Source organism: Trachinotus anak, unplaced genomic scaffold (genome assembly GCF_046630095.1).
Source record: "Trachinotus anak isolate AG129_WGS33_773 ecotype Australia unplaced genomic scaffold, CSIRO_AGI_Tana_v1 ptg000007l, whole genome shotgun sequence".
In the NCBI taxonomy this organism is placed as follows: Eukaryota; Metazoa; Chordata; class Actinopteri; order Carangiformes; family Carangidae; genus Trachinotus; species Trachinotus anak.
This window is the reverse complement of record NW_027273858.1, coordinates 14,411,963-14,430,330: the sequence shown is the minus strand read 5'-3', so window position 1 is coordinate 14,430,330 and position 18,368 is coordinate 14,411,963. Positions and strand designations below refer to the sequence as shown.

The window sequence follows — 18,368 nt, the reverse complement described above, 5'->3', positions numbered from 1 at the left end:
TGCTTTAAAGTTTGCGTCAGAATGTGACATCTTGTGACCTCCGCGCTCACATAAATAGATCCACCGTGTTACTGAGTAGAGGACTCACACACACACAGGGAGAGCAAGCAGAACTCATACAGACAGAATTACTTCCTGCTAATTGGCTGCAGTAGAGACTGTGTCATGTTTGTTCTGCGATGGTCCAGCTTCGGTGGCACACAAAACTCCACTTAACAGTAAATTCTCCCGATCCTCCATTTCATTGCCCGCAAGTGTTCTTCAGAAAGTGAGACCAATTTTATCTTAATCAGAGTTCCAGCTATTCTTGTTTCAAAGTAGCCATAAAATAACTCAAGGTCCAAGAAACAATTATTTTAATTCACCATGAGAAACAAACACAGCTATCATCCTGTGTGCGATTGCAATCCCTGTAGAATATTTCCAAAGAGCTTGCTCATTATAGAGTTTATTGCATTTGTGTCTTTGAATTTCAGAGGACAAGTGCATTCAAAACAACTGTGTGATGGTATTTTTTGTCCAAATAGGTTATTTTTATACACACAGAAATGTACTTGTTTAAAATGAGTTTCTGTGTAACCTTGGCATACTTAAAAGTAACTAGACAGTAATTATGTTATTATTGATATAAGTCACAGATAACGTGATATGAAAACCACAGGAACAAGAAATGCTTCTGCATTTGATTTTTCCATTACAAATGGCCATTTTTTTATTTAGACCTCTGACTTCAGATGAAATACAACAGAAAGAGAAAAGGTCCATGAACTTTGCTTTTCAAATGTGTTATTTTGATGTATTGAGGCAGTTTGGTTTGTCCTGAGTGAATAGTATAAATAATGGTGAAGTGACTAGGCTGTTTTTTTTTCTTAAAGGGTATTTTCAAGGATCAGGGTGGCATCATAAAATATTTTGTTTTTGTCAACCAATTCCATAAAACAACCAAAATCAATGGTATGTTAATCAGTCTTCCTGAACACAGTGATTCCTAATGAATAAATGCACCGTTCAATTTTCCAAAAAGGCCAATAAATTGCACTGTAGTTTTTCACAAATTTTATCAAAAGGAGTAAATAGTGCATATTTGGGGACTATTTTAAACAGCGGAATAATACTTGCTTTTTGCTCTTGTGAGCATTTGCGGCAGCAGGGCATATATATGTGAAATCAACTCAAGATAAACACTACAGTCCATGTCTATTGCAATAAAAGCACGTCATCCAGTGTGATGATGTGGCTCATTGATGTGTTTTTAATAGTTTTTGGACAACAGTGGAGCTCTATGGCACATATATAATATATAAGATATATAAGACTTTGGATAATCAGGCAATACTTAGTAGGATCATTTGTTGTAAATTTGATCTGGATTCATAAGGTTTCAAATGGGAACACATGGAACAGTTGTTGGAGCAGAGCTCTGTATCTTGATAGTATCAGTTGTTGCTGTTCTGATTAGCAGCTTCATTAGAGTTGACTGAATAAGGCCTGTGCAATACCACAGCTGATTTCTTATTTGAAACCAAGTTGTGAACGGGAGACAATTTTATTTAACGCTATATTTGTGATAACGAGTCTGAGTCTGTAATTATGTCTCAAAATTCATTAGCAGACACAAAATAATTATTTTGTGTAACCCAAACTGTCACCTTGCATTTATTATAGAAATGTGACTCAATACAATGGTAATTATATGTTATCAGAAGACATGCAGTACAGCTATCTGTAGACATCAAATGTGTCTTTCTGCAGTCTAAGTGCCCAGAAATTAGTATGTGATCATGAGAAAACAAAACATAGAAATAATTACACTCTCCACAACGTTCTGTAGTGGTTTGTATCAAAAACTGAAGAAAATTGAATACATGTGTATTTGTGTGTATGTGTGTGTGTGTGTGTGTGTGTGTGTGTGTGTGTGTGTGTGTGTGTAGGCAGACACCATCAGCAGGTGGTTTTTGTGGAGAACATTATGATCTTCAGTTAAAGGAATCTGTTCTCCGCAGTGAGGTGTCAAGCAGTCTGGGCAAAAACATCACGATATTTTATTCATTGCATTCTTCCAGCTCATCCAGTCTCAGTGTGCTCACACTTTATCACTTAATGCCTGCATTTCCTTCTTTCAGACTCTGACTTTCTTTTCTTATTATTATTATTTTTTTTGGTCTCTCACCCCTTCGTCGGTGTGAGAGAGACGATGTGATACTGTTACATCACAGCATGCAGACTATGCGGATGAGTTTGGTGCCTGTAGAAAAGAAACAGTTCAATAAATCTCACCCATCAAAGAGGCTGACTCATGTCTGAAGCAGATCAGTTCCATCATCTCATATCAGTTCATGTGTCTTACACTGCGTAGGTTAAATCAGTGATACACACCTTTATTTCTGAGACATGAGAAGGTATGTAAAGTATCAGGGGTTAATAAATGGAAAGAAAAAACTTGAATAAATATACTGGCATGCTTCAAAAAAGTCTAGTTTAAGTGCAGCTTCTGCAGAGTGCAGTGTGTTCTAGGTTGGACTGGAGAAACATTGTCAGATCCCTTGAGAAAAGTTCCCTCGTGCTTTATGCCCCCTTTCTATAAGGATTTTATTTCAAGTATCATCTAAAGTATACTTTTCTATGGCAGCAAGTTTCAAAAGACTCTGTGATGGAGACTTAACAGACATCACCCTTCTTCACCGCCAAGGAAATGTTTGCAAGGGTGCCGAGAAGAGGTCAGGGAAATATCGAACAGGCATTTGCTCAAACAGGAGCTTGAGTACATCAGGTGAATGCCATGTGTAAATTCCACTTCATCCCCTTGTTTATATTAAAATTAAGATAACAAATAATTGAGCAAAGAGTAAGTCATCTTTCAAATGTTTTTTCCCTCCCACAAACCAAGAATCATAGTGTCTGCAGTATAACAGTGTCCAATTGGCTGTTTACAGTACTGGAAAGCAAATGGCGTTTCAGTACCAAAGCAGTTCTTCCCTATAAATAATATCTACTAAACCCAGTGGTCCTTTTTATTTTAACAAAGGATGAAGTGGACTAAATTCTTTCATCCGGAGAACTGAAGACTGCCATGGCAGCAGAGCCTCATCAGTGCTGAAGTGTATTTGCATACCAACAAGCACTTGAAAAGAAGTGTTCTGTAAATAACTTACAAGGGATGAAATGTGGGAAATGCATGTGGCCACACAGCTTATTGTAGTGGCTGACAGGGATATCATAAACTAACCGGTCAATTATTCATCATTTTATCTGGTACTCATTAGATTAAAAATGTAGTCCTCTTCAATAATATATGCAGGGTGTGTGCCGTGGTGCTGCAGTCTTTGAATGGTGTGAGATATGGCGAGAACCAACTTCATGCATTTGTGATTAACATATTCAAATTAGTCTGCAAACATTACTACAATTTAGTAATCAAAGTGATTGCCTCCGGCAAATTAAAATAACCTTTTGTCACCCCACACATCAAGTTTTTGATTAGGCCAATTAAAACTCAAGTGTTTTCAACCGTGCTCCTTCCCCTCATCTATATACACTTTACCTTTTTTGGAGCCAGAAATCTCCACTGCCTGTTTGCAGTGCTTATATTCAAGTCATCTGACAATTCATTTTACTGTTTTTTTTTTTTTTTTACTGGTTTATCCTGAATTGCTTGTGGTGTAGTACATTCACTTGGCAACACTTTATTGTAAGTCTGTCCATTTACCATTTGTAAGCAGAACAGAGTGACATATAGCAGATCTGAGTATTTATGAACCTATTTGTTAACAACTATAACTCCTCCTGTGAACACCCATGAGTGGAGGCTGGTGTATAAATGGATAATGAATAATACAGTACAGCACAGTTGTAATAATGAAATAACAACTGTTGGCGAATACTGTAGATTAAGAGCTGCTTTAAATCTGCCTACAACTACATTATAACATTTCATAAACTCTTCATGAAATGGTCATACACTGCTCATAAATGCTAAATACATGGATTTAACTGTTAACATCTTTTTTTTTATCTCTCTTGAGGATCAAGATTGTTCTATGAGGATGCAAAGATATTTTTATCTCTTGCCACAACAAACATACGTCAGACAAAACTTCAAATCTGACTTATTCTTGTCCATACTGTTAATTATAAGCTCCTCTCAACACATCTGGAGAGAAGTGTTGTTTACCCAGTGAAAGTGGTGAATTGTTTCAAGGTCAATCTTGCTGCATTGCTTTGTGTGAGTCCTTTGTATCATGAGTTGTTTTTTTTGTTTGTTTTTACTCTGTGTGTGTGTGTGTGTGTGTGTGTGTGTGTGTGTGTGTGTGTGTGTGTGTGTGTGTGTGTGTGTGTCTTTGTCTCCCCCATTAGCTCTGCTGTACTTCAACTCGAATACTTTATGTAAAAAGACAAAAATAAATAATACATCTTCAACTAAACCACAACCACCACATTTTTAGAGAATTGCACTCACAAGCTTAAAATTGCATGGATTCGATGTTTGTAAATGCCATCTAATTTTATAGCATCTATACTGTCCAAATCATCAAGTCTTATCACGGTATATAATTTGTGCATCCATCTATACATTTTCTATACCCACTTGCTTCTGTGCAGGGATGTGGAGCCAAGGATAAGTCGTCAGTGTACCGCAGCCAAAACACACAGACAAGACACATTCACACTTACATTCACACCTACGAGCATTTTAGAGCGTCACCTAATTCACCTAACCTGCATGTTTTTTGACGGTGGGAGGAAACTGGAGCATCTGGAGGAAAACCCACGCGGTGTGTGTGTGTGTGTGTGTGTGTGTGTGTGTGTGTGTGTGTGTATATGTGTGTGTGTGTGTGTGTATGTGTATGTGTGTTTGTCACCAACATTTAAACACAAACACTAACTGACAATGTGAGGGACAAATTAGCAGCACTCAAAGCTCTGAAACATGGATACACAACCAGGAGGTGCTCCGTTAAATATTTGATTCTTCCTCTTGCAGGTTGTCAAACTTTATACAAATGACAGTGGCTGCCGCTGTTCAATGCAAAACAATTTCCATCTGTGCATGTTATTTTGAAAATAACGGTCACAATTGGCAGCGACAGTGTGTGAACGTGCGCCTGAGAACGTCTTGACATTAGCAGCCTGTTAATAATCATACACTAGAATTTTTACTGCATTGTGCAGCATCCTTTTATACCTCAATAAAGTCATATGCTCAACTATGGTGACAGAATGTAAATATTTCATTTCAAGAAGCCAGTTTTTCAAGGAGCAAGGAGGATACATCCTGCAGTGCTGCTGCTCAAAACACATTATTAATTTATAGATTTGAAACCCCACCGATGCTTCCTCTATCTGATATTATACCTTTCAAAGTCATGCACATCGTAGAGCATTTTATAAAATCCTTGTCTGGATATTACTTTGCATGCTAGATCACCCTCCTCTTCTTGCCAAGACAGGAAGTGCGCGCATATGAATTGAGGGAAGAAGACACTGAAAGTCCTGTACAATCTCTGGTTATAAGTTTCCTGACACGTTACTAATCATCTGCCTTCTGCTGTTATTTTTCAGGGTGCGTTTGTTTACCTTCACCAAAAGACATGTGAAGTCATTTTTGCCTCTGCAGTAGCTTCTAAGATGAATAAATCCTTAACAAGATTCTTATTTTTCTCCACCGCTATCTGTGATGTATCCACTGAAATACTAGTGTTTCAGCAGATCTCATATATCACAAGTATTCCACCAGGCTGGCCACATTAACTAACATCTTTCCAAATCTTTCATGCGTTACAGGGTGGGTTATTTTCTCCTCACTGCTCTGCTTGAGTCAGCAGGCCATTCTATGAGCTTGTAAAGCACCTGCACATGTTGCTACAATGTCATGGTCCATTTTCACCTCTGGCCTAATGATGTCTCCCTTTATGTACACACATTTAGTGATGCTGAGGACTGGTTCTGCGAGTGCCCCCCGCTCTACACAGGCCGGCTGTGCCAGTTCAATGCCTGTGAGCGCAACCCCTGCGGTCATGGAGCCACGTGCATCCCAAAGTCACCACTGGAGGCTGTGTGCCTCTGCCCCTACGGAAGACAAGGTCTACTGTGTGAGCAACGTGAGTGTTACAAAGAGCAGCTCCGCACAGATCAATGCAGTGTAGATTTAGTAGCTTTATTAAGAGGCTGATCTGCAAACAGTTGGTGAATGAGAGCCTTGAGCAGTTGGCAGAATGAGAGCCTGTTGTTAAGTAAAGGGATTAATGAAACTAAATTCTGCTGAAAAGGCAGAAACGTCTTCCTGCAGCAATAGTCTGATAATCAAAGCAAAACTCACAGCTGCTTTGCTGAATATTCCAAAAGACTCTTTTTAGTTTATAAGATCCAAACAGCTGTAATTTCAGCAGTGCAACTCAAAGTTACTTTTATTGATCATTTCTCTTTAAAAATGTCAGGATGCTGCTGTACCTTAGAAGGGTGTTGATGTGTTCTCACATTATCAGAGATGTTAATAATAAGCTAGCCCGCTGTTGCATCTGCCTGTCTGCGGTCACTTATTTTCCCCCTCATTATACGCTGCTGTTTAACATAATACTGTGGCATACATTAACTTTCTATTTCTATCACACAATTCCACAGCTATAAAAAAGAGGTTTGATCAAGGGACATAAACTGGCTAACCAGGACTAATGATAATTTCGGGGCTGTTTGCATTTGACCCTTGTTCAAATTAGTTTTTAATGCAGCTTTTTAACAATGAAAATCAAACAAAATTATAGATGGGATCTGTACATGTTATACTGAATTATTGAAATAGTGAAACACAGGTTATAGCTATTATAAATTATCTCTCTAAGCCAAAGTCATTGAAAAGCAGCAGTTGTTGAATTGATTAACAGAGGACATGAACCACGTATTGAGTGCTGCAGGAATGAGTCCTAAAACCAGGATATTAGTTATTGTTTTAGCACTTTGGAAGTTTGGCAGTGGTGACATGTGACACAGTCATGTGAATTCGCTTATAGCCTAACATCAGCTTATTTTACTTGTGGCGATTGTATTTAGGCTTCCAAAACCAGAAAAATTGTGTTCATCTGTGACAATATCCTGCTCACAGAGCTTACTTTCTGCAATAATGTAAAAGCAAATGTAAAAATCCCAGTGGCTTTTTGTCGAGGGAACCAGTCTGATGTATACTTCCGAGTTGGCCCTCAAAAATATGTCATCCCTGTGGCACTCTATACTGAACAATTCTTGACTGGCAAAACACGCTGTGTTTTTTTTATGCCTCAGTGGATCCAGACTGAAATATCTTACTAATCTTTGGATGGTTTCTTTGAATGTTTCCTCAAAGTTTTAATTTGTCCAGTACTTTGATTTATGACAAAAAACCGTTGACAGCATAGCATTGACAGCTGTCTCTAGTACTTGTATTACTTATTTTCAGGGTAACTGCTAATAAATAACTTCTCTAGCTAATCTAGGTCACTCTATGTGAACAACTAACAGTTGCAACCAAATACCATATTACATATTAAATGTTAGCAAAAAAACCAAAAAAAACACTAACCTAACATTTAATTTCATCTCTGTCATCTGTGTTTCAATGAATATGATGTCAACAACTCAGCAAGTGTACCAAACCGTTTGCCGACTTTCCAAGGTTTTATTCTAACTAAGTGGGAAACTAATTTTTCCCATTGTTCTGACTCCACATGAATGCAGCATTATATATGTACTATATGCATTTTGAATGGCCTACAAATTATAGCAAGTGGTAATTTTTTATTTTTAAGTAGTATATTTTTCAAATAGAAATACCATGAAGAAGGGGTCTTCTCAGGCTGTGGTTCTCAGAAACAAAAGGTTTTGCTTGACTGAACTGACTGTAGGAGCAGCAGGGTGCTTGGCCCATAAGTTGCTCAGCCATAGCCCCTGTCAGACTCTCAGCACCCACATACCAAACAGAGTAATCTAACCTTTCAGTGTCACTCTATGTATATGGCTGACATTTGAATTTTAATCCTGATATCATCAGATAAGATCAAAGTCAAAAGTGAAAGCTCCTAAAGTCTCACTGCCTCTCAGGGCTTTTTTTTTTTTTGTACTTGTGGCTTGTAGAACTTTCCCTCATGTGTTATCTTTAGCAAAGTACTCTCACCGATAGCATGGTTTTGTTTTTGTCTTTTTCTTATTCTCTATTTAAGGAAAACCTTAAGTTGAAACAGTGATATGTTTATTTCTCAATGTAATATTTTCAGTTCTTTCTTCCCATGTGCACTATAATAGGTGAGGTTGGTCTGTGAACATGAAGGAAATGGAGGAAGTGGTATTGATGCCTCAAGAGTTGAGCTCGTGAAACATTAATGGATATTTAAGATAGCTTCACTCAGAATTATTAATGGTCTACCTTTGTACACAAGTTGCCCATACCTCCTGTTAAAGATTCATGTGAAGAATTAACAGGCTACTGAAAACAATACACTGCATGTGAAATGTACTGTAATACTAGCACGGTTCTACCACTTGCAAATGTGATTGTCATTTTAATTTCAAATCACTGTTGTCGGGTCTGAGTGCACAAAGTGTAGATATACACTTATGCATCTGTTTTTAGATACATTTCATACAGTCCAGTATTAAAGGATTTAATGTTGGTGCTTAAACACTCAAACATAAAGCATTATTCTGCATCACCGCATCAGTTTAGTATTGATTTTGTGAAATTTCTGTAAACCTTGCATTGTTCTGAGACTGAAAGCAATATAATACTATACTGTACTGTACCTCCAACTCAGGAGATGTGCTATTTTCCAGCTGCTCTGTGCGCACCATGCACATGCAGTTTTTGTCAGAAGGCATTTCACAATCTGGTGCCACATGTCATTCTGTTTTCCTTCTGCTGCTCCTTCGATTGCACCATATTACACAAATACCCAGCAAAGTGGAAATACTATGTGATATTATTTCACTTCCATGGATGCATCTCACGGAGGCAGCCCATGAGCTTCTTTTTTAATAATATCTTTTGTAACCACTACCTTCACCAGCCCTGAGCAGTATTTCAAAGTGTTGCACAATGATAAGCGAGCCAACAGAAACTACTGAGTAATAAATGTTTACCGACAAAAAACGATTTCTGTTGATAAGACACCGCTCATGCCGTATGCCTGAGAATAAGTAGCTCTCCTAATAATGGTTGAATGAGTAACAAAAACCTACACATTTACAGATTTACTCAGTAATTCACTACAACAATCCTATCACCTCATACATGTTAATTTAACTGTAGCTATTCGGTCCTTTCTCTGTGTAACCATCCCATGTACAAAAACTAGGCAACAAAACCTTAGGATATAATGATACTCACTATGGCAACAATACAAACTGTGGCCTCAGAAATATAATAACGTGAACAATATAATTCTCACAAAGTTAGTAATGTGAGTAAATAAGACAGAGCTTTTTTTCTTGGATATAATTAGATAGCACAGTTCATGTGATTATGTTCATCCATTATGTAACATGGCAGATGTTAATAGGAATTTAAAATAAGTTAATAAATAAATCAGTTTTGAAAATAAATTCTGATTAAATTATGTAATTACACCATCAAATGGTACGCAATATGAAACAGTTACTGACTAACAGAAGTTTCATATCACATTTGTAATAATACAATTTTGTATTAGTTCCTGCTCATCTGATATTTGCTAATATCGCTTTAGATAAGTAAAGTAAACAGCCCATCCATAAACACATCCTTTAAATTTGTTATGATGGCTTCCATATTCTTGTCTGGTCTGAACGTGTGGGGAAAAAACAGACACACAAACACACACACACACACACACACACACACACACACACACACACACACACACACACACACACACACACACACACACACACACTCAATTGTTGTTACAGAACAAAAAGATTAATTCAACCACACCACATCTTAAAAAATAAGATGTAGCTGCAACACTGTGGCCATTCAATGAAACAACAGGCAAATACAGTTCTACCAGACTAGAAATGATAACAGAAGCATTTCCAGCTTTATTAATAATTTAGCAGCCAAACAGAGCTGAGGGCAGTCGCAGAGGGGAGCTCTGAAACCCTCTTAGACATCGCCTGGGGCTGCAGAAGAATATGCAAGGTGTTTGCAGTGAAGAAGAGCAGTTTTGTGTTTAAATCCTCACTGGTTTGTAAAAAGAAAACACACACACACACAGACACGCACAGCATGTAATTTTGAATGAGCGAGAGCAAATTTACATTGAGTCCCCAGCGTAAAATCAAGTAGATGGGTACGCTGAGATGGAATACATGAGAGAGCATTACTGAATCAACCATGCGTTCTGAATAAGTAAACTTGAGATTGTAATTGAATCACCGGGATTATTGTGCTACCCTTGTGAACACTGGGTATGAAGCGATGCTTGCTTGCCAGAGCCCTTCCTAAACAGCTACTAATGAAAATAGAAAAGGACTGAAGAGGTGATAGTATTTGAAAACAGGTCATCGTCTAATAGCATTCAGAAAAGAAAATATTTCACTGACCCCCGGTTTGTATTGTGTAGCAATAGTGCCATCTTTTGGTAACCCGTGAAGGAGATGATGAATCAGCCCTCCTAATTCACACAAGTCACATTTTAATACAATTGTGATCTTTTACATGTGTTAAAAACTGTGTCTGTTTTTTGCAGCCATCAACATAACTCGTGCCAGATTCAGTGGAAGTGATGAGTTTGGTTACACCTCCTTTGTTGCTTATTCCTCCCTCCCGAGCCTCAGTCTCTTTTACGAGTTCAAGTTGAGGTTCACACTCGCAAGCAATTCATCCGCTGTGAAAGACAACCTGATCCTGTTCGCTGGGCATAAAGGACAAGGTGAGCTCAATCCTGACACAGCGCACAGCAATTTAAAATAATTCTTACGGTCAAATGAAAAAGTGGGAAACAGCCCTGAGATGTCTCCTTAGTTGGATTTTAGTTGTCAAACTTCATTAAGGATTTTAAAGGAAATGCAATTGCTGTTTTGAGAGGTTTTACCCGCTGTGTATGTTAATGTGCTTTCTAATAGATTTCCACTCTCTTCTGAGATCCTCTAATCAAGAGGATTCACTGAGGGTTTTCTTTCTTGGCAGATTTTGAGACATTAATAATGAGTCTTGCCGCAATCCAGCAATTAGTTGATTTCCAGCTAAACTGTTATTGTTCTTGACTTTCAAAAAGAGGTAGGTTGGCTTTGATAGGATAAAATAAACATGTGAGCCAAGCATCTCAAAAGTATTAGTGTTAATTGCCTTAAACAGACTTTGAGGCGTAGGAGCACTGTGATGCTGTCAGCAGCCATCACGTTAAATTAGGATCTCCTTTCTGCGGGGGTCAGGTTTGGTAGCAGGTAACCACCGTGTCATTGTCTCCAGCATATTTCATCAAAAGGAGAAGGAAAAAAAAAAGAAAAAAAAAAAGACAAGATCTTGTGGATCTCCTGCACTTGTTCTCTCTTGAGAAAACCATTCATCATGGTGGAGGCAAAAACAAAACAAGAGCAATATGAATAATGAAACACTTGTCAGGAGAGTGAGCAGCACGGTTGGAAATGGTGCAAATTCAAAGGCACAACATAAGAACAGATGAAATGCGAACACTTCACATGATAATTGGTTTAATGAAGTGGCTCCTTTAAGCACCACCAATAAGGAACAGAGCAGAGTTCACTCTTTGATGGCAGCCATCAAGTTACATGAAATTAAACAAATAGAGAATAAAACACAGTAGCGTATATAATTAAACACATGAAAAAGTTTATCTTTAAGCCCACAAATGTATTATTTATTCTAAATGTTTGCTATAGAATTAATGTTTATAATGAGTCTTTTTAATGAAAGCAGGACTGGTCTTTTTATTCGAGTTTATTTTTCAGGGTGTTTAGTGGGAAATGGTATTTATTCAATATTTTGAGCCCGCTGTGCTAATGGCAAACTTTTCATATATTTTTCAGGAAACGACGGCGATGACTTCCTCGTTCTGGGAATACGAAATGGCCGAGTTGTGCATAAATTCAACCTCGGATCAGGCATAGCAACAATCGTCAGCGATAGACTGAACCCCCAGATCAACATTCACACGGTTACATTTGGAAGGTCCATGAAAACAGGATGGCTGAAGGTGATTGGATGATTAGAAAAGTGTAATTTTTGAAGAAAAAAAAACAAACTGTACATTCCTACATGTTGTACAAATATACAGATGAGTGATCATTTGGAGGAAAGCAACCTGTAAGGTGTAAAATACTGTTGATACAGTTTAGCATCTAACCAGATGAAGCACACAGCAGCAGAAGAAGAATAATAGGGGAGGTCTAAAAGGACGAGATGTGGGTGATACAAGTGCAAAAAAGGCCTCAACCTAAAACTGTTGGAAGCCACTGGTCTAAACGGTCTTCCCTCACTTGATCTCATCAAACCGTTCCGTGACCCCTCCTTCTACACTCTTGATTTATCCTTCCAGGTGTGGGTGGAGTAGGCTGGAAAATGGTTCTATAGTGAGGTGAATGTTTTCTTGGAGCACCTCAGGTTTCAGATCATTTCTGTCCAATGGTCAGGTAGAACAGGACGTGGTTGAAAACTCTGCAGAAACAGTGAGATGCTATCGAGTCAGCCGTGGGGAATCGATGCTTCAAAGAGTTAAGTCTGTTCAGAGGCACAAGCTGGAACTGTACAGTAGCAGCTACTGGGGCTAATAAGTGGACGCAGGCCGAAAAACTCAGTGATCAATCCAAGGTCATACATTTTGTCAGCCTTGGCAGACTTTTAAATGAAATGGGCTCCCACACTGATGCTTACAGATGTAAGACTCCAGCTTTAGTATTGACATTTTGCTATGTCTTTCTTAGGTTGATGGACAACGTAACAGGACGGGATCATCCCCAGGACCTCTGGTGGGCCTCAATATTTTCAACCAGCTCTTTGTAGGTGGATATAATGAGTACACCCCAGAGCTACTCCCACTTGGCTCCAGGTTCCGGCATGGCTTTCAGGGTAAGGCTGCAACGGCTTCATTACAACCCAACACTGCTGTCTGCAGTAAGAGCACCGGGGCTTGGAGTTTCTCTCAGGATCTCTGTCTCTTTGTAAACAGAGGGGAAGGTGTATAATGAAAAGGGAGTTACAGGCTCAGACCAGAACAGAGCTTTGAGGTTGATTGTATCTGCACCCTTTAATGACTTCACACCCCCCACCGTTGTGTGTTTGGTGCAAATCTATTCCACAGCTGATATGTCACTTGAACAAGGGTGCCATACAAATAATCTTTGTCATCATCGGCATCATTTGTGCTCTCTCTCTCTCTCTCTCTCTCAGGTGTAGGAATGTATTCTGCGGGGCATTCATTGTGGCTGCTAATGTGCTGAGCTGTGGAGCAAAATTGCCATAACCGTAATAATGACAACAGCTATGAATATCATCATAACCATATTCAGCAGGCTCTGCACTATAGCAATGAAGCTTGTTATTATAACTGTCATGGCAGATCCATTTGAGGTGAACAAGAGCTTTTCATGTTTAAAGACTGGGGTGATTTCGTGTGTTTGCTTAGTTATCATCATATAATTCATTTTCCTGCTCACCAAATAAACCTTCAAAAATCAAATCAGCTCTGGTGAAGCATCAGTTTGCGCAGGCTGTATCAGACTGTCATCGTCCCCTGTGTTGGTGAGCACTACCTGAGCCAGGCGACACTGGTGGAACCATAACCTTTCTGCTCAGGATGTAATGAGAACTCATGAGCGTCTAATCAGATCTGTGTGACCTTCCTCGAGCCCTAATCATGATGGCTGGCAGTGAACACACTGATAATGCACTTCACTCCCAGTTATCAACTGATCCTCACTCCCCTGTGGAAAAGGTGGCAGAAGAGGCACTGTGGCTGCTTGGGGGGGGGGGAAATCAGTTACCCAGTTTGAGCCGCTGATCAAATAACAAGAAAAGGGGAAGTTTGTGTTTGCGTTTGTCTATTTAAAACTCTCATTCCATGCTGCTTCGATGCAGACCTGTTCAGCTGCAGTCATTTTTCTGGGTTTTTAAATATCACCGTAAGACTTAATAGAAAATATTATTCTGAAACAATATGAAAGTTTTGTCAGAAATTGTTTTTCTGTAAAAACATTTTCTCTAAGGTCTAATTGTCAGAGTCAGGATTATTGGTTCTCTTACAAGAGTCTGAGTGTGTAGCCAAAACAAAAATAACCAGCTTTTATAATCTTCCTTATAAATCTGCTTTGCTTTTCGATGGTCTGTGTTTGCATCAGCGCAGCCATCACTTGAGTCTGCCAAGTAGACAGCATCATGCCATGAATATTCATGAATGAGCATGACATTTCCCCTGCATCCTGTTTATGCCAGTGACTAATGCAGCAGAGAGAAGGGAGTCTGCATGTGCAGATGACTACAAGGCTTGTGCTCAGGCCTTGTATTTATAGAAGGCCCTGTGCTCTGCAGGTACAGGCCAAAGCAAATATTGTCTTGATAAAATTGAATTACGAAAGCAAAAGGCAAATATGATGAGGGAGATGCATGGGGGGGGGGGGGGGGGGGGGGCTGCCCTTGGATTCAAAAATTCTGAAATCTTGGATGTGAACTGTAGAGACTTTATTCCATCAAATTCAAATTCAACATTGAGTAAAGATTTGCAGATTTAAGCTTGTATCTTTGATATAAAACCCTGTGTTTTCCCAATAAACAACCATCAAAGGGATTTATTTCAAACACTGCACACATTATGAGAAGTGTTTTCCTTCTCATTGGCCTTATTCGAGTCGGCAGCAGAATTCAGATCTTAATCACATTTTAGTGTTTGGTCGTCATACAAGCAAAACAAAGATTTTTGTTTCCTCTGATAATCCTCTCTCAGATAAACAAAAGATATCTCTCTGACGTTCAGTTTGGCTGCCGGTGTGTTTGTTCTCTTCAAAGGGTGCATTTTTGACGTGCAGTTTCGCACAAGAAGAGACAGAAAGTTCCAAGTACTGGGGCAGCCTGCGGGACATCCAGCCTTCGGGCGCAGTGTGGGTCAATGTGGAGTCACGCCGTGTGTTCATATTCACTGCAGGAACGGGGGAACATGCGTGGACTCCGGCTCATCTGTGTAGTAAGTGGAAAAAACCCCAAAAACAATATATGGATTCATTTTCTGACTATTTCTAATGATTCCACTCAAGAATGACACACGAAGGCCTTATTGTTGAGTGGCAAGCACTCAAAAACTCTATGCTCTGTTGTGTTGAGACTAGACAGCAATGACCTACAGAAAGCCAGTCACACACTGCAAGTATAGCGAAAGGAAATGACTGTTTACAAGCTCTTCACAGCGTCTGACTGTGTCCGTCTGCAGTTGCCAGTGCCCATTTGGATGGAAGGGAGCGCTCTGTTCTGAGACCGTGTCTGTGTGTGATGTCGAGCACCGCCCCCCTCCTCAGTGTGCCCACGGCTCCACCTGCATCCCTCTCCCAAGTGGATATACCTGCCAGTGCCCCCTGGGGACTGCGGGGCTCTACTGCGAGCAAGGTTGCATCACTGAACCCTAACTGCTTCGATATATATGTTATTTTTTTATTTAATAAGACAAGACCGTCACTATTCAATTATTTAACTGCCGTACTGTTTTTGCCCGTTCAGCTGTGACCATCAGTGATCCATTCTTCAGCGGGAACCTGTCCTCATGGATGTCCTTCCCACCCATGAGCATTAGACACAGGGTTGTTTTGCAGCTGCAGTTCCAGCCTTTATCACCAGAGGGCATCCTTGTCTACACTGCACAGCATCTCAGTGCAAGAGCTGGTGAGGACATTCACTTCCATAGTCAGGGCTTGTTATATAGTACTAAAAAAAATACTGTTGACTTTGCAGGATGTCAGAGTGTCGATGTGTAAGAGCTGGGAGCACTATTTTCTCTGTCTGTCCTGCCTCCATGGCTCATGTTAGATCCACCAATCATGCTTTGTCTCAACAATATAACAAAAGAATGGTACATGGTAGACACTTTGCGCTCCATTGTGTAGATGATATAATGCAATTTTGGAGCACCTTCCATAATTCTATACATTCATAGGAAAAAAAATCTCCCTGAATGAAACTGTAACAATTTCTTGTTAAAAGGCATCTGAAAAGAGGTGTTTTCACCATATTGGTATCATATTGTGCATTGATACCTGCTGTGTGGTAGGTAGAAATTAACATGCTGACATTTAAGTATTTTAAAATCAGCGCTGAAGCTAAACTGGCAACATTGGCATAATACTGTGTCCATGGAACGTGCAGTGTAAAAGTGATTCTAGTAAATGTCAGACTGTTGAAGTAGCAGCACTCAGACCATTAAAAAAAACTTTTATGTAAAACTTAAAACACAAAAAAACACACATATTCTCATGTATCTCAAGTGTAGTTGTTCCCGACCTGGACGTCATAAGATGAATCTGGAGGGCCTCGAGGTGATTCACGGGACAGGCTTAAAAAGCTACTCTAATTAAAATTCTATTATCTGACTTCTCTTTGAACTTATTGCTTGTGAAATCCTGGAAGGTTCTACCTCATTGGGCCTCTAACAGTTTCTTTTTTGCAGAGACAAAAAACGTAAAATGAAATAAAACAAAACACGCCATGAACAAAATCTTAGCAGAAAAGTCTTTTAGATCTTGTTGTCCACGAACAAATGCCAGTTAATATGGGCTCGGCTTAAGGTCATGAAATATCAATCCATGCTGCTCTGAGAGGCTTTTAGAGGAAGAAGGTTGAACATCCCGTACACAGACATATTCGGTCCGTGAGGAGGATTCTGAGCCACTGCTCTTGTATCAAAAAAGTTTTGATTTTTATTTTTTTCAAGCTTAAGATAGAGATGATTAGAATTTTGTGTGTTGCTCAGTCACGTGTCTTTCCATAAACATTGTCCCTGTAAGTCTGGTTAATGCTGCTGTTTTCTTTCCTGCAGGAGACTTTTTTTGCCTCTCTTTGAAATCTGGGTTTGTCCACCTGAGATACAATCTGGGGGACGGCACCCACATGCTGCAGTCTGTTGGGCAAGTGGACTCGCGCGGCAGGACCTGGCACACGGTGAAGGCTGGCCGAATTGGTCACCAAGGCTTCCTCCGTCTGGATAATGAGGAGGTTAGAGAGAATGTGACCGAAGGGATGACCACCCTCGATGTTGCTACGGACATCTTCGTCGGAGGCGTGTCCACCCTCAGTTTAGTCTCCACGGATGCAACCGAAGGGGAGCCAATGGGCTTCACTGGCGGGCTAAGAGAACTGATAATCAACGGTCAAGAGCTTGAGCTAACAGAGATGGGGGCAGTAGGCGGAGCTAACGTAGGGGACTGGGATGGGACAGCCTGTGGGTACAAGGTGTGCCAAAATGGAGGTCACTGCAGGGCAACAGGAAGTCACTCATTCACATGTATATGCCCACCATCGTGGACTGGCTCTGTGTGTAACCAGTCTGTCAGCTGTGCAAACAACATGTGCAAACACGGTTCCTTGTGCGCTCCATTTAATGTGACCTCATACCGCTGCATGTGCCCCTTAGGATGGGGAGGGAGGCACTGTGACACAGAAATATCCACAGACACCCTCAAGTTTGTGGGGAACTCGTATGTTAGATACTGGGACCCCAGATACAACACGAGAAATTTAAAATACACACAGGTTTCTTTCAGCTTCAGCACAAGCTCAAATGTCAGTTTGATCATGTGGATGGGAAAGGCAGAGCACGAAGACGACGACTACCTCGCAGTCGGACTCGAGGGTGGCCACCTCAAAGTCGCAGTCAATCTTGGAGAGAGACTTGCACTCCCGCTGACTTTCAGAAATCTCACACTGTGCTGCAACAAATGGCATAATGTCTCCCTGTCCTTAAACAGCACCATTATTCAGGTGTTCCTAAACAGCAAGAGAATCTTTTTTGAAGATGTGGACCCATTTGAGCGTTATCTGGCCTTGAACTATGGGGGTCAGCTTTACTTTGGAGGGTTTGAATTACACAGAAATGTATCAACTGTCACTTCTGGGTTGTTTTCGAAGGGCTTTGAAGGAAACCTTAAAAATGTTCATTTGTTCGAAGATACCAAGCCAGTGCTGTTTCTCAAAAATAGTGAAGGTTTTAATGTTTATGAGGGAAATGAATAGTGGTGAAAACGTAACTCCATGCATTTACAATAACTGAACGTTTCCCTTGTGACACAATCTGAAGCTATTTCTGTGTTTTATAATGTCCTGCTACAAACTCGTCTCTAAGGAGACTTACAGGTTCCAGTATTTTTTAAAGGAAAGTTCACAACAAACTGTATTTTACAACTTGCTTCATCAACACTTCATAACTCAGGTG

At 39.9% G+C, this 18,368-nt stretch overlaps 1 protein-coding gene across 2 annotated transcripts in view; it reads left to right on the top strand.

Moving 5' to 3' along the window:
- eys (eyes shut homolog) overlaps positions 1-18,169 on the top strand; it is a 146,942-nt gene extending 128,773 nt beyond the window's left edge. For both annotated transcript variants that reach the window (XM_071480865.1, XM_071480864.1), the window contains 8 exons: positions 5,926-6,098; positions 10,692-10,874; positions 11,992-12,158; positions 12,886-13,030; positions 14,963-15,137; positions 15,381-15,553; positions 15,665-15,826; positions 16,977-18,169. In XM_071480865.1, coding sequence (XP_071336966.1) covers positions 5,926-6,098; positions 10,692-10,874; positions 11,992-12,158; positions 12,886-13,030; positions 14,963-15,137; positions 15,381-15,553; positions 15,665-15,826; positions 16,977-18,169 — 2,371 coding nt within the window. The remainder of the gene's footprint in view (positions 1-5,925; positions 6,099-10,691; positions 10,875-11,991; positions 12,159-12,885; positions 13,031-14,962; positions 15,138-15,380; positions 15,554-15,664; positions 15,827-16,976) is intronic.
- The last annotated feature ends 199 nt before the right edge of the window (positions 18,170-18,368 follow it).